The 12,986-nt window shown below is 43.5% G+C and overlaps 1 protein-coding gene and 1 non-coding gene across 2 annotated transcripts; both read right to left on the bottom strand.

The window, feature by feature from the left end:
* Nucleotides 1-7,135: 7,135 nt before the first annotated feature.
* LOC147121018 (ankyrin repeat domain-containing protein 9) lies at nucleotides 7,136-11,992 on the bottom strand. Its single transcript, XM_085980316.1, has one exon. It carries the CDS (start codon nucleotides 11,036-11,038, stop codon nucleotides 10,160-10,162), a length of 879 nt encoding a protein of 292 aa, XP_085836442.1. The 5' UTR covers nucleotides 11,039-11,992; the 3' UTR covers nucleotides 7,136-10,159.
* Nucleotides 9,155-9,237, bottom strand: trnal-cag (transfer RNA leucine (anticodon CAG)). The gene has a single exon. It is a non-coding gene; the product is annotated as a tRNA-Leu (tRNA).
* Nucleotides 11,993-12,986: the final 994 nt, after the last annotated feature.

Below are 12,986 nucleotides of genomic sequence, written 5' to 3'. Positions count from 1 at the left end.
CCAACAAGAAGTCCTTGCTACACGCCTATCCTCCCCGTCCAAAAAGCCAATAGCGACAAATGGCGATTCGTGCAGGATCTTCGGGCAGTAAATGAGTCCGTCTTTCCCATCTACCCAGTCGTGCCAAACCCGGCAACCATTCTTACAAGCATTCCCGTGGGATCACTTTACTACACAGTCATCGACCTATGTTCAGCATTTTTCTCTATCCTGATACATGTGGACTCACAGTTCCTTTTTGCTTTCACGTATCGAGGGACTCAATATACATGGACGAGACTCCCGCAGGGATATACCGAAAGTCCAACAATTTTCTCCCAGTGTTGCGCTGGTTATGTCATTACATCGTATCATTCCACTGTGGAAGCGGCAGCCTTACCAAATACGTTTTCAGCACAACAAGCGGAGTTATTTGCCCTCACACGCGCATGTATATTGGCAAAGGAAACGACTGTCAACATTTATACGGACTCACGATATGCGTTTGGGGTCGCCCATGACTATGGACAAATTTGGAGATTTAGAGACTATCTGACCTCCGCAGGCTCAACAATTAAAAATGCAGAGCAAGTTGACAACCTTTTACGTGCTGTACAGTGCCCACGTAGAGTTGCAATTATTAAGTGTCAAGCACACATGGGCCATCAGGATGGGGTTGCACTGGGCAATGATAGGGCTGACAGGGCTGCATGAAATGCTGCCCTGTCAGACACAGGCATACAGGTGTCCGCCTATGTGCTTAGACGCACAAAACCCGTTGATTTGCCACCCACAATTGATGATGTATTGGCCTTTCGGTCACAGGCCAGTACTGAGGAGGTGTTAACCTGGGCACAAGATCAATGCATTAAAACACCTGAGGGAGTGTGGGTTCACCATGATGGCCGCATGGTGGCGCCCAGATCTTTGCTCCCATGGATTGCCCGCTGTGTTCGTACTTTCACACATGCGGGCAAAGGGGGGATGGCAGACTATATCGCACAGACATGGTACGCACCGGGTATTTCAACAATTGCAAAACAAATTAGTGAAAAGTGTACTACCTGTCAGACGATGAATCCGGGAAAAACGGAGAAAGTACAGTCTGCCTCCCACCCAAATCCAACAGGACCTTTTGTAAATTTGCAAATGGATTTTATTGAATTACCCGCATGTATGGGTTTTAAGTATGTATTGGTTATTATAGATGTGTTTTCTAAATGGGTTGAAGCTTTTCCATGTAAAAAGAATGACGCTGTTACTGTCGCTAAATATTTGTTAAAGGAAATTGTACCACGATTTGGTGTACCTGTACAACTCTCGAGTGACAATGGGTCACATTTCACTGGGACAATTATGCGAGAGATGTGTAAGGCTTTGCAAATCAATCAGCATTTTCACTGCAGCTATCACCCACAGTCAGCCGGGCTGGTGGAGCGATATAATGGAATGTTGAAAAATAAGTTAGTTAAATTATGTGATGAGACTGGACTCAAATGGGTCAAACTGTTACCCCTGGCATTGATGGTAATGCGGTCAGCAACAAATAGAACAACAGGGTTATCACCACATGAAATCGTCATGGGACGTCCCCAACATTTGCCTTTTTCTGCACCGTTTACTGTTAAACAAATGGACATTCACAAAATGGAAGAAAATATGCTAAACTATTGCATTGCTCTAACAAAATGTATTTCTAGTTTCCATTCGCAGGTAAAAGAAGCCCAAGTTGACCCTGCCGAAGGAAGATGCCATAGCTTGGAGCCTGGCGAGTTTGTTTACGTAAAGGTGTTCAAGAGAAAGAGTAGCCTTCACCCAAGATTTGAGGGTCCGTTCCAGATCCTGTTAACCACCAATACTGCTGTAAAGGTGAAAGAGAGACCAACATGGATCCACGCCTTGCACTGCAAAAGAGCTCCAGAACACGAGGAAAAGGAATCACCAACCCCATCAGTAAATGGAAATGGACATTAGGACTATGTTTCCTTGTGACACTTATAATACCCGTAATGCCTGGATTGCATGTAAACACCATGGAAAGACTCTGTAAAATTCAGTTAGACTAAAGTTATTGTCCTTGTAAGGACAAAAGGGGGGAATGTGGAAATGTAGAAAAAGGGGCAACTATAGATTGCAAGGCCTGCTGGGATATTATATTCGGTCAACTTAAAATTAGAGCTTACTTCAGCAGTAAATACCAGACAAGCTGTCAGCAGGTGTAACAACAATGAGGATGTGATAACCGAAACCAGACACAACAATGGGTAAGGGTTGAGAAAAGGCTAGTCCCTATAAGGAGATGGTAACTGTTACTAGGCAAGGACGAGTGTTGATTGGATAACACTGTTAAAGTGGTTAATTAGCTAAGAATAACATTGCTGAGAACTTGTTTACTTAAGTGTATAAATATGCTGCGATTACTGATGATTTTCGGAGTTGCTAGCCTAGCCCTTGACTAGGCACACTCCCCTTGTGCATAAGTAAAATAAACTAACAATCTGACGGTACTGCTTGTGTGTTAGAGTCTTACTCAGCATCAAGGTTTCGACAGTCACAGTCTAAGGATAAGGGGTACGCCATTTAGGACTGAGATGAGGAGGAATTTCTTCACCCAGAGAGTGGTGAACCTGTGGAATTCTCTACCACAGAAGGCAGTTGAGGCCAATTCATTAAATATATTCAAGAAGGAGTTAGATATATTTCTTAAGGCTAAAGGGATCAAGGGATATGGGGAGAAGACAGGGACAGGGTACTGAATTTGAAAGGAGGGAGAGAGAAAATGGGGAACTACAGACCTGTTAGCCTCACATCAGTAGTTGGGAAAATGCTGGAATCTATTATAAAGGATGCAATAACTGGGAACTTAGAAACTAATAGCAAGATTGGGCAGAGTCAACATGGATTTATGAAAGGGAAATCCTGTTTAACAAACCTATTAGAGTTCTTTGAGGATGTAACTAGTGGAGTAGACAAAGGGGAACCGGTAGATGTGATCTTTTTGGATTTTCAGAAGGCCTTCGATAAGGTCCCGCACAAGAGGTTGGTGAACAAAATTAGGGCACATGGAATTGGGGGTAATATACTAGCATGGATTGAGAATTGGTTAACAGACAGAAAACAAAGAGTAGGGATAAACGGGTTTTCTTCAGGATGGCAGGCTGTGACTAGTGGGGTACCGCAAGGATCGGTACTTGGGCCCCAGCTATTCACAATCTATATCAATGCTTTGGATGAGGGGACTAAATGTAACATTTCCAAATTTGCTGATGACACAAAGTCAGTTGTGAAGAGGATGTGAAGAGGCTTCAAGGGTATCTCGACAGGCTCAGTGAGTGGGCGAGAACATGGCAGATAGAATATAATGTGGATAAATGTGAAGTTATCCACTTTGGTAGAAAGAACAGAAAGGCAGAGTATTTCCTAAATGGTGAAAGATTGGGGAATGCAGATGCTCAAAGGGACCTGGGTGTCCTTGTGCATGAGTCACTGAACATGAATGTGCAGGTGCAGCAAGCCATTAGGAAGGCAAATGGTATGCTGGCCTTAATTACAAGAGGATTTACAAGTCTTACTCCAATTATATAGGGCCTTGGTGAGACCACACCTGGAGTACTGTGTACAATTTTGGTCTTCTTACCTAAGGAAGGATATACTTACCATAGAGGGAGTGCAACAAAGGTTCACAAGATTGATTTCCTGGGATGGTGGGACTGTCGTATGAGAAGAGATTGAATAAACTAAGCCTGTATTCTCTTGAATTCAGAAGAATGAGAGGGGATCTCATTGAAGCATACAAAATTATTACAGGGCTTGTTAGGGTAGATGCTGGGAGAGTGTTTCCCTTGGCTGGGGAGTCTAGAACCAGGGGCCAGAGCCTCAGGATAAAGGGTAGGCCATTCAGGACTGAGATGAGAAGAAATTTCTTCACACAGAGGGTGGTGAATCTTTGGAATTCTCTACCCCAGAGGGCTGTGGAGGCTCAGTCATTGGGTATATTCAAAACAGAAGTCGATAGATTTCTGACTAGTAAGGGCATCAAGGGATATGGCGATAGGGCCGGTGAATGGAGTTGAGGCAGAAGATCAGCCATGATCTCATTGAATGGCGGTGCAGGCTCGAAGGGCCAAATGGCCTACTCCTGCTCCTATTTCTTATATTCTTATGGAGACATGTCCCCCAGATCTCCATTAATAAAATCTTCCTGGAGATTTTCCATTACTCTCTCTGAGGAATTTACTCCCCAATGTGAATCTGTGATCAGGATCTCACCATGGCATGGCATTGTGTCCTTCCCCTCCTTGTGACACAGTGTATTGGTCTTTCGATATATGCTATGAGTTTATTGTAAAATGTATGGTTAGCTTCCTGCTCTGAGTGCACTGCCCCACTGATGATGTCGTGGGTGGGTCTCAGTTGTGGTCCTAATCCATATAGTATCATCTATTGGAAGAGGCAACACGAACACAAGACAACTTTGGCAATACAATTTATACTGCAGCTTGAAGATACCAATGTTAATTGCATTATTTATTCATTTGTGTCAGTTAAGATGCCCGATTTTATATTCTGTCAGGCCTTTCAAATGACCAGTTTTATCAGGTTTTAACATCTGAAATCCTATGTGTGAAACAAATTGGCCAGTAAACCGGTTATTTAAGTGTAGAAATTACTGTTAGTGATACTCATGATCAAGTGCTTAACATTCCTGAAACTAATATTTTAATGCACGCTTTAACCCATTTATTTTAACAAGATTAATGCCTCTGTTGAAATAGTGGATATAGTGGATAAAGAAATGCCATATGGATGTATTAAGGGCTTGTCCCCTAATATAGCCGGTAGTCATTTCTATGGCAGATCGAAGCAAGGTTTGAAGTTGGATGAGATTACCTGACTGGAGCCATCAAGATCTGAGAGCTGCCAATGAGTTTATCCATCTAGCAGAGTTTGGCCTGGTTATATATAGAAGACCAAGTCAATGTTCTCTCTGTAGGTTTTTAAATGGGTGATAAAAATGCTTCTGCCGTTATTTTCAGTCACGCAAATCCCATGATTTTGAAAGTTCTCCCACCTCCAAAGCATGAGAGACATGAAGAAGAAAAACACCAGTCAAGTAAGGGTTGTCGGTTCCTTTGAGAAAATAGGATTGTAATCAGTCAAGGTTAGATTAGACAGAAAAAGTAAATGAATTAAAATAACAGGAGGAGAGAATAAAGAGAAATTAATGGGAAAAAAGGGGAATAATAGAGTAACTAGAAACAAAGACCCTGAAAATTCCATGGGGGTTCTTCTGGTCTCCTGGTAGATTTATGGCAGGAGATCTGGTAGAACCCCCACAAGATTTCAGGGCCAAAAATGATTCAAATGTTTGTTTAAAATTGTGCTTTAAATCTGCAGAGTTAATGTTACTGTACCGAAGCTACTCCTGGCGTCCAAAGGGAGAGATCACTGGGTATTGGTAGATAACTCACTGAAATCAACAGCATGGTGTCCGACAGCAATAAAGAACGCTAACTGGGTCTTTGGATGTACAGCCAGAAGAATAGAGAACAAATAGATTTAAAGTAATTGGTTAGGAGGTTTAGAGGGGATTTGAGGGGAAATGTCTTCACCCAGAGGGTGGTTGGGGTCTGGAACTCACTGCCTGAAAGGGTGGTAGAGGCAGAAACCCTCACCAAATTAAAAAAGTGCTTGGGTGTGCACTTGAAGTGCCGTAACCTACAGGGCTATGGACCAAGAACTGAAAAGTGGGATTAGGTCGGATAGCTCTTTGTCGGCCGGCACGGACACGATGGGCCAAAATGACCTCTTTCCGTGCTGTAAATTTCTATGATTCTATGATTCTATGAAATTTCAGGAAGTGATGTTTCGGCTGCACAAGTCATTGGTACGACCACACTTAGAGTATTATGTACAATTCTAGTCACTGTACCACAGTAGGGATATCCAGGCACTGGAAGCAGTACAGAAACTAACAGCTTAAGGCATCTGAGATGAGTATGAGGAGAGGGCGAAGAGCCTGGAATTGAGAGAGAAAAAAAGGCCCAGGTGATGTATTATTCAAATATTCAAGATTTTTAAGGGAATGGATAATGCAAACTTTGAAGATTGCCACAAACTTTAGAACCAGTGGACATGGGTTCAAGCTTAGACGAGAGGTGTGCAAAAAGTTCAGGTTTAACTATTTTATGCAGAGGGTGTGTGGATTTTACTACCCAGGAGGGAAATGGAAGCAGATAATGTGGGGAACTTTAAAGGAGAATTGGTTAGATAGTTGACGGAGTGGGCCCTAGGAGGGTATTAGATTTTGGGACTAACCTGGCTACTGTCCTTTTTGGTCCTGTACTTTTCTAAGTAGCTTTCTTGCTGTACTATTAGTATTTGTTTCAGTGTCACACTGTGCAGGATCTAGACTTTCAAAAATGCCTGGACCAGCAGAATTGTCATTTAGTATAATAATCCACAGTTATGCAAAATAGTTCCAGTGATGGGTGCAGCTGCAATCCCATCCCCAACACACAAATATACAAAACCTCACATTGCTGAATGAGTTTCCTGTTCCCGTTTGAACTTTAAATTACTAACCCAGACATTTATCAGGATTTTGTAATATTTATTACTTTTTTAAATAAACCCATTCCACACTCATGCATATTAATACAGTAATATAAAAATGGCCCATCATACTTACACATGCACTTATAATTCAACTATAAATGCTTTACCACAGAAGTCCAATAGAAATCACTGATTAGGCACAGACAGCGACATTGTTTTAAACACATGTACTAATTTTAGTAGAAATCGCCTTTCATACATTCACACAATACAGATAAATATACTTCGCATGTGTATACTTACTTCACAAACATCGACCGCCATTCAGTAACCAAGGAAGTAAAGCACTCACAAGGATCAATAAACACTCGCGTATTCTGCTTTTCATCTCACCATCTTCTCAACAAATGCACAGAAAGGTTAGAGTACATATGCATACGTCATACGAATAAGTATTAAGATCACATGTCCAATGACGGGGCGCAATACTCATTTGTTTATTTACTAATCAGAAATGCAATTATCCACATCTGGATTCATGATTCGCCATGTTTGACTAGTGACTAATGTATTGGATAACACGGCTGTACTCTTGCAATAAATATTTAAATACACTTTATTTTTCATTTAATAAACAAATATACAGGATTAAAAGTCTTATAAAATAAAAAAATCTCTGTTAAATGCACCATGTTGTAAGAAGTATTAAGATCCTGGATAATGGGTACTATACATTTGTGTAAAGTTTATTCACATATAAATAGGTAAACTTTGGCACCAATTATACCTTAAATATATATAGGAAATATAGCTCAATAATTTTAATATAATTTATTTTTATATATATATTAAACATGCAAGTTTATTAATCTTACATTGTTTTCTCAGCTAAAAATAATGATCGTCCTCATATTTTACTGGTGTTTCTCTACTGTACTTAGCTTATTGGCCCATGAGTCCATCTTTAGGAATTTTCGCTATGGAGAAGCTGCTCTCTGGCTCAACCCCATACTTTTCACACATACACACACTCATGCTGTGTTACAACAGGATGTGTTCGGGGACTGAGGGTGACATCTACATATCCAATAATGAAACTTTAAAAACATACTGAGATAGTTGCCCGTCAATGTGTTTCTTTCCCCACTTTTGTTAATACATTACTATGTTACGCACTATGCTCTGCCGAAATTAATTTTTTTTCATTCCCTATGCACTGAAACCTCAGTCAACGTTGTCTCAACTCACGATTGCAGAAATACAAGAAGGTATCTAGAACCAGAATCCAATTGCTATATATGCAGAAATGTATAGCTTGCATTCAACTGCATCTATTCGCTTTTCATGCAAGTAGTTAGAATTGAATTGTAATTTTCTTCCCAGACTAAGTTAATGGCAATTTGTCATTTAAGCAGCCGAATATAGCAAGGCTTGCAATTTTGTTCTGCATTCTCTGCACACTATATATATATATATATATATAAGAAACATGTTTAGTGTTGTAGGATTCTTAAAATTCCCACATCTCCCAAGTTATTAACAAGGGTACCCTAAAGGGAATGGCATTTGGACTTTATGGCAAAACCTGCAAGGTTAAAGCAGGACCCTGCAAACAGCATGTCAAGTTCAAAACTCAAAACTTGACATGCCCGGGCCTGTGGGAGACAGCTTTGATTTGTGATTTCAAACCAGACAGCTAAAGGAGACAGAACACGCATTCTTCCCTTTAAAACCAAATCAACTCAGGAAATGACTTAATCTTGCACAAACTTAAAGCCATCAAGACTATGCATATATAATCACTTACAGTTCGAGCTGGCTACCAAGCCAGGAAGATACCGATTTACATTATGCATAACAAACACCGAGACATTAAAAACCATTTAGCAAACAGACAACTGCCCAAAAATCAGTTAAGGTGAACGGCTATAATCACCTTAACGAGCCCGCCAAAAATTAGACAAAGAAATAACCCTGATTTGTCGCGCAGATAACAAACTCAGAAAGAGTATAATTGTAGGCCCACCGGTAACCAAAGCATTGTGGCATTCGAGATCAACACAACACCAGAGGGGGCCAAGTGAAGCCAACAGGAAGGCTCACGCAACATCACGGCGAGAGGGCACGGTGGGCAGGCTCAACCAAAGATGACTAGGCCGCAACCGCAGCCTTACCAACCACGAGCACCGCGGTAACAAAGGGCCAGGTAAACCATACCTTCAGATCATTACCACTGCACAGGTAATCACAGAATCACAGAAACCTCACAGTACAGATAGAGGCCATTTCGGCCCATCGAGCCTGCACCGACACATATCCCACCCGATCCCCATAACCCCTACACCAACACAAATCCCACCCTATCCCCGTAACCCCACGTATTTAATCCCCCTAACACTAAGGGTCAATTTTTATCATAGCCAATCAACCTAACCCCGCACATCTTTGGACTGTGGGAGGAAACCGGAGCACCCGGAGAAAACCCACGCAAACACGGGGAGAATGTGCAAACTCCACACAGACAGTCACCCGAGGCCGGATTCGAACCCGGGTCCCTGGCGCTGTGAGGCAAGAGTGCTAACCACTATGCCACCGTGCTGCCCACCAAAGTAAAGACTGTCAGAAGTGGGATTCGAACCCACGCCTCCAGAGGAGACTGCGACCTGAACGCAGCGCCTTAGACCGCTCGGCCATCCTGACTTGTTGTGTTAATGATCTAGGTCACCACGACCGAGCCGACACCGAAGGCCGCCAACCGAACCCCAGCCGCAACAAAACTCGATGACCAGAACAAAACCCGAAGTTTTCCACTCTACAAGCTAAAGTACCCAACAAAGACTTTATTCTCTATTTCTAACTAAGGAAAGAAGGTCCTTACCCAGACAAATCCACAACCGCGCCTTTACCGCATCAGCGGACTCCACCCAACTGAAGAACCTTCGCAGATTCTAAGACTGGGACCATGTGGCGACGGCAGGCCCCAAAGGACACAAAGAGCGAACCCCAAAAATGCAACCGGCTTAACTGACAGGATTCGAACTGTCAAGAAACCCCTATTGGTGAGCATAATCCCTGACCCCTTTTAGCACAATTTAGTTAGGTATTGGGGGTGGGACAAGGGTAGGGGGATTGTTAATGTGAATTTTCCCTCATTGTGCCGTGTGTTCCCCATTCTTAATTAAGTGTACTCTTGAATGTCTGTAATTACTCCAGCAATCTAAGTGTGTAACTTTCTTGTGACTCTAATAAACACAGTTTTCTTGTACTAAACCAGTTGTCTACTCCAATTTTGTATCGCAGCCTGTACCTAAGTCCGGAGTCTAGAACCACAGGGGTGTGGGAGCGATTCGAACCGCTCAAAAACAGCCAGGGGCAAAGCTGACTCCACACACCACCCCCTACAGTGTGTTAAACTTTGTAATGCTTTTCATCTATTTCAACTTCAGTACTTTAAAACATGTTATTGGATGACCAAGCTATAACAGGTATCAGAAAGTATTACACGCCATGCAGTATCTTTAGAGGACTATTTTGTATTTGATGCAACAGCATGCTCCAGCAGCAACAATTCATTCACGTTCAAAAAATCCCTTTGAGGGAAAATTAGAAGTCTTGAGAAATGCTACAGGACGTCCACAGATCGCAATGTCGACTTTTCCAAAGGCAGGGGCTTTAAGGACTGCGGGATGGGCAATTCTTTGATGCTCGCTGGAAATCTTGATGGTGGAAGGCATTTTAAAATGCCTTGCATAGATATGAGGAATAAAGTGGCGGGTGCTTTCCCACAGAGATAGTTGTATTTCTCTTCTCCCAAAAGCCCATTCCATTCCGTCGGATTGTCTTCCAAAGCCCTTTTCATCTTAAACTGGAGATTTGACATGAAGAGCAGCAGGTGATTGATGCATAGCTTTTTGGACTCCACGTTGATCTTCGACACCCGGAATTGCTCTAAGATGACATCCAGAGGAGTTAACCCTTTGCTGTCTACAATCCTGGGTGAAGCACCGCTGCCGAGCAACATGAGAACAGTCTCCGCTCTCAGGAGCTCACATGCTAAATGTAAAGGCGTCTTCCCATCTTCTATGTGGAAACAGCCCTTCCTGTTAATGTAGGACTTAAAGCCAGGGAGCTGATTGGCAATCTTCAGGATCAAGTCCAGTATGTCCTTGCGGTCGTACCTGACTGCCATGGCCAGATGCGGAGCAGATGATGGGCAACAGCAGAAGCGATCTCCAGGTACCTCCAGCGCCTCGTCCGGGTAATGAGACAACAAGTATTGGGCATAGGGGAGATGATTGTGTACCACTGCATACAGGAGGGCTTCTGAAGGTGAGTAAGTGCGTAGGCTGGTGTTCTCTTCCCAGTAAAACGATTCCATAGTCCTCATGTCCTCAAGCATCCACACAGGTTTGCGGTCTCTCACTGCCTGGTAGAACATATACGATAGAAATTTACATTGTCTTGGATCGCCCTGGCTGGAAGGTGAGTTGCTGCACATCATACAAGGAAAAAGACCAGCTAAAATTGTCCACACCAGGGGAATTCCAGATTGTCCCCTTTCCTCCCTTTAATTCAAACCCTACACGCACCCGAAGGTCAAACCTGTCCCATGCATTTTCACTGCAGTATTTGTGAACGCAATCAACGGCCTCCTCAGTCCAACCTCTTCAACAGTGTCCCCCTCCTCCTCCACTGGATCAGGCTTTCCTCTCTTTTCTCATTGGCACGGCCTCCCTTTTCTTCCTTAAATCGGGAAAAGCAAAGCAAAGCAAACCTCCGCCAGCAGCCCTTCACCCCTGCTATCTCCAGCGCTGATTCAGAGAGACGCATTGGAACTGACAATCGTGGTAGGCAACCCCCTCCCCGAGCCTGGCCAAGGGAGGGAGTGAGTGCTGGGGGGACACACACACACACTGCGCTTGTCAGCAGCGGCCGAGAGCTGGTTGATCATCCGCTGTGCCGCTGCCGGTCAGTCTTCCGCCTTTCGGACCTGTCAGTTTCACCGGGACAGCCCCGGGCGGCGAGGCTGAGAGTGCGGCTCACAGAGCCTCGGCCGAGCAGGCTGCAAGTGGAGAAACAACAAGACAAAGGGAGGCGAAGGTGGCACCGTATAGCCGGCACAGAATGAGACAGCATAATGCAGAAAACTGAAACTGAAAAAAAGGGAAGGGGGGGGGGGGAGCAGCGAGGAGTAACAAAACAAGAACACAGAAAGGACGAGGGTAAGAAGACACCAAAAAAAAGGAAATTAATGTGAATGTTGAAATGCAGAGACAGGTCGCACAGATAGATATATACAGGAGGGGGGGACGAGAAATTATTAAAGGGAAATGGTCCGTGAAATTAAACATGGGCAAAGTGATGCAACAAAAGGACATGACACCGCTGGCCAGCTGCCAGTTTCAAGTAAATCGTGAGTTGCTGCTTGACCGGTGCTGTTTGTAGTGCTGGGTGCACAGAGATACACAGCACTGCAACTGAAAATCCTCCTCCCGCTGACCTCTCACAATGGTACACTCACTCCCACTTGGTGCTTTACCGGGATTTTCACAATAAAAGTAATTTATAAAAAGGGACAAAAATATTCGTTATTTCTATTGAACGCACAGTGCAAGAATTATAAGGCGAATATGTCATCGTTCTCCCTGTGAAGTTATCCGTATTTATTTTAACAGAAACCTGGGTGAAGTCTCAAGGACAGGACCCAAAACAAGGTTGGACAAGAGAATGAGGTAAATCAGTGAGTGGTGGCTAGGAGGAGCGTAAACAGGACATACCGGCCTCGAGTTTTCGCTGGTTAATTCGCCTGTCATCGGCCAACCCAGCGTAAAAGATCGCGGAATTTTAACTGCAAGTTACGTCAAGCGGAAACATAGAAACATAGAAGATAGGAGCAGGAGTCGGCCATTTGGCCCCTGGAGCCTGCTCCGCCATTCAATGAGATCATGGCTGATGATCCAAATTCAGTACCCTGTCCCTGCCTTCTCCCCATATCCCTTGATCCCTTTAGCCTTAAGAAATATATCTAACTCCTTCTTGAATATATTTAATGAATTGGCCTCAACTGCCTTCTGTGGTAGAGAATTCCACAGGTTCCGTAAATCAAGTTTCCGTGAACTTTAACACTGGTTTAAAACGTCGCGTTGGAAGCCAGCCCCCAAAACTGGCCACGGTAAGATCAAAATAATCAGCATGGCGGGTTTCTGCCGATTACACCCATTGGAGGAGGCTCTTCAAATTAAGCTTTTTTTAAACACAAAGGCATTAGTCGGCACATTTTAAAAGTTGTTAAATATTTAAAAATATTATAGTGGCCCAGATATTCCGATCCCTACGGGTGTACACGCGCTGTGTACCCACCCGTAGGGACATCGGAAATGCTGGTTTCAGGCATGCACAGCGCATGCGCTGAAAACCGGCATTTCTGATCTGTCAAGAATGGTCTTGAC

The sequence above is a fragment of the Somniosus microcephalus genome, chromosome 3 (assembly GCF_052327205.1).
Source record: "Somniosus microcephalus isolate GS21.2 chromosome 3, FLI_Smic_1.0, whole genome shotgun sequence".
NCBI classification, from domain to species: Eukaryota; Metazoa; Chordata; class Chondrichthyes; order Squaliformes; family Somniosidae; genus Somniosus; species Somniosus microcephalus.
The sequence above is the reverse complement of the archived record's forward strand: the minus strand, read 5'-3'. Positions and strand labels throughout refer to the sequence as shown.

Excerpts from the sequence above, each read along its gene's own strand:
- LOC147121018 (XM_085980316.1), bottom strand. The coding sequence starts at position 11,038 with ATGATGTGCAGCAACTCACCTTCCAGCCAGGGCGATCCAAGACAATGT.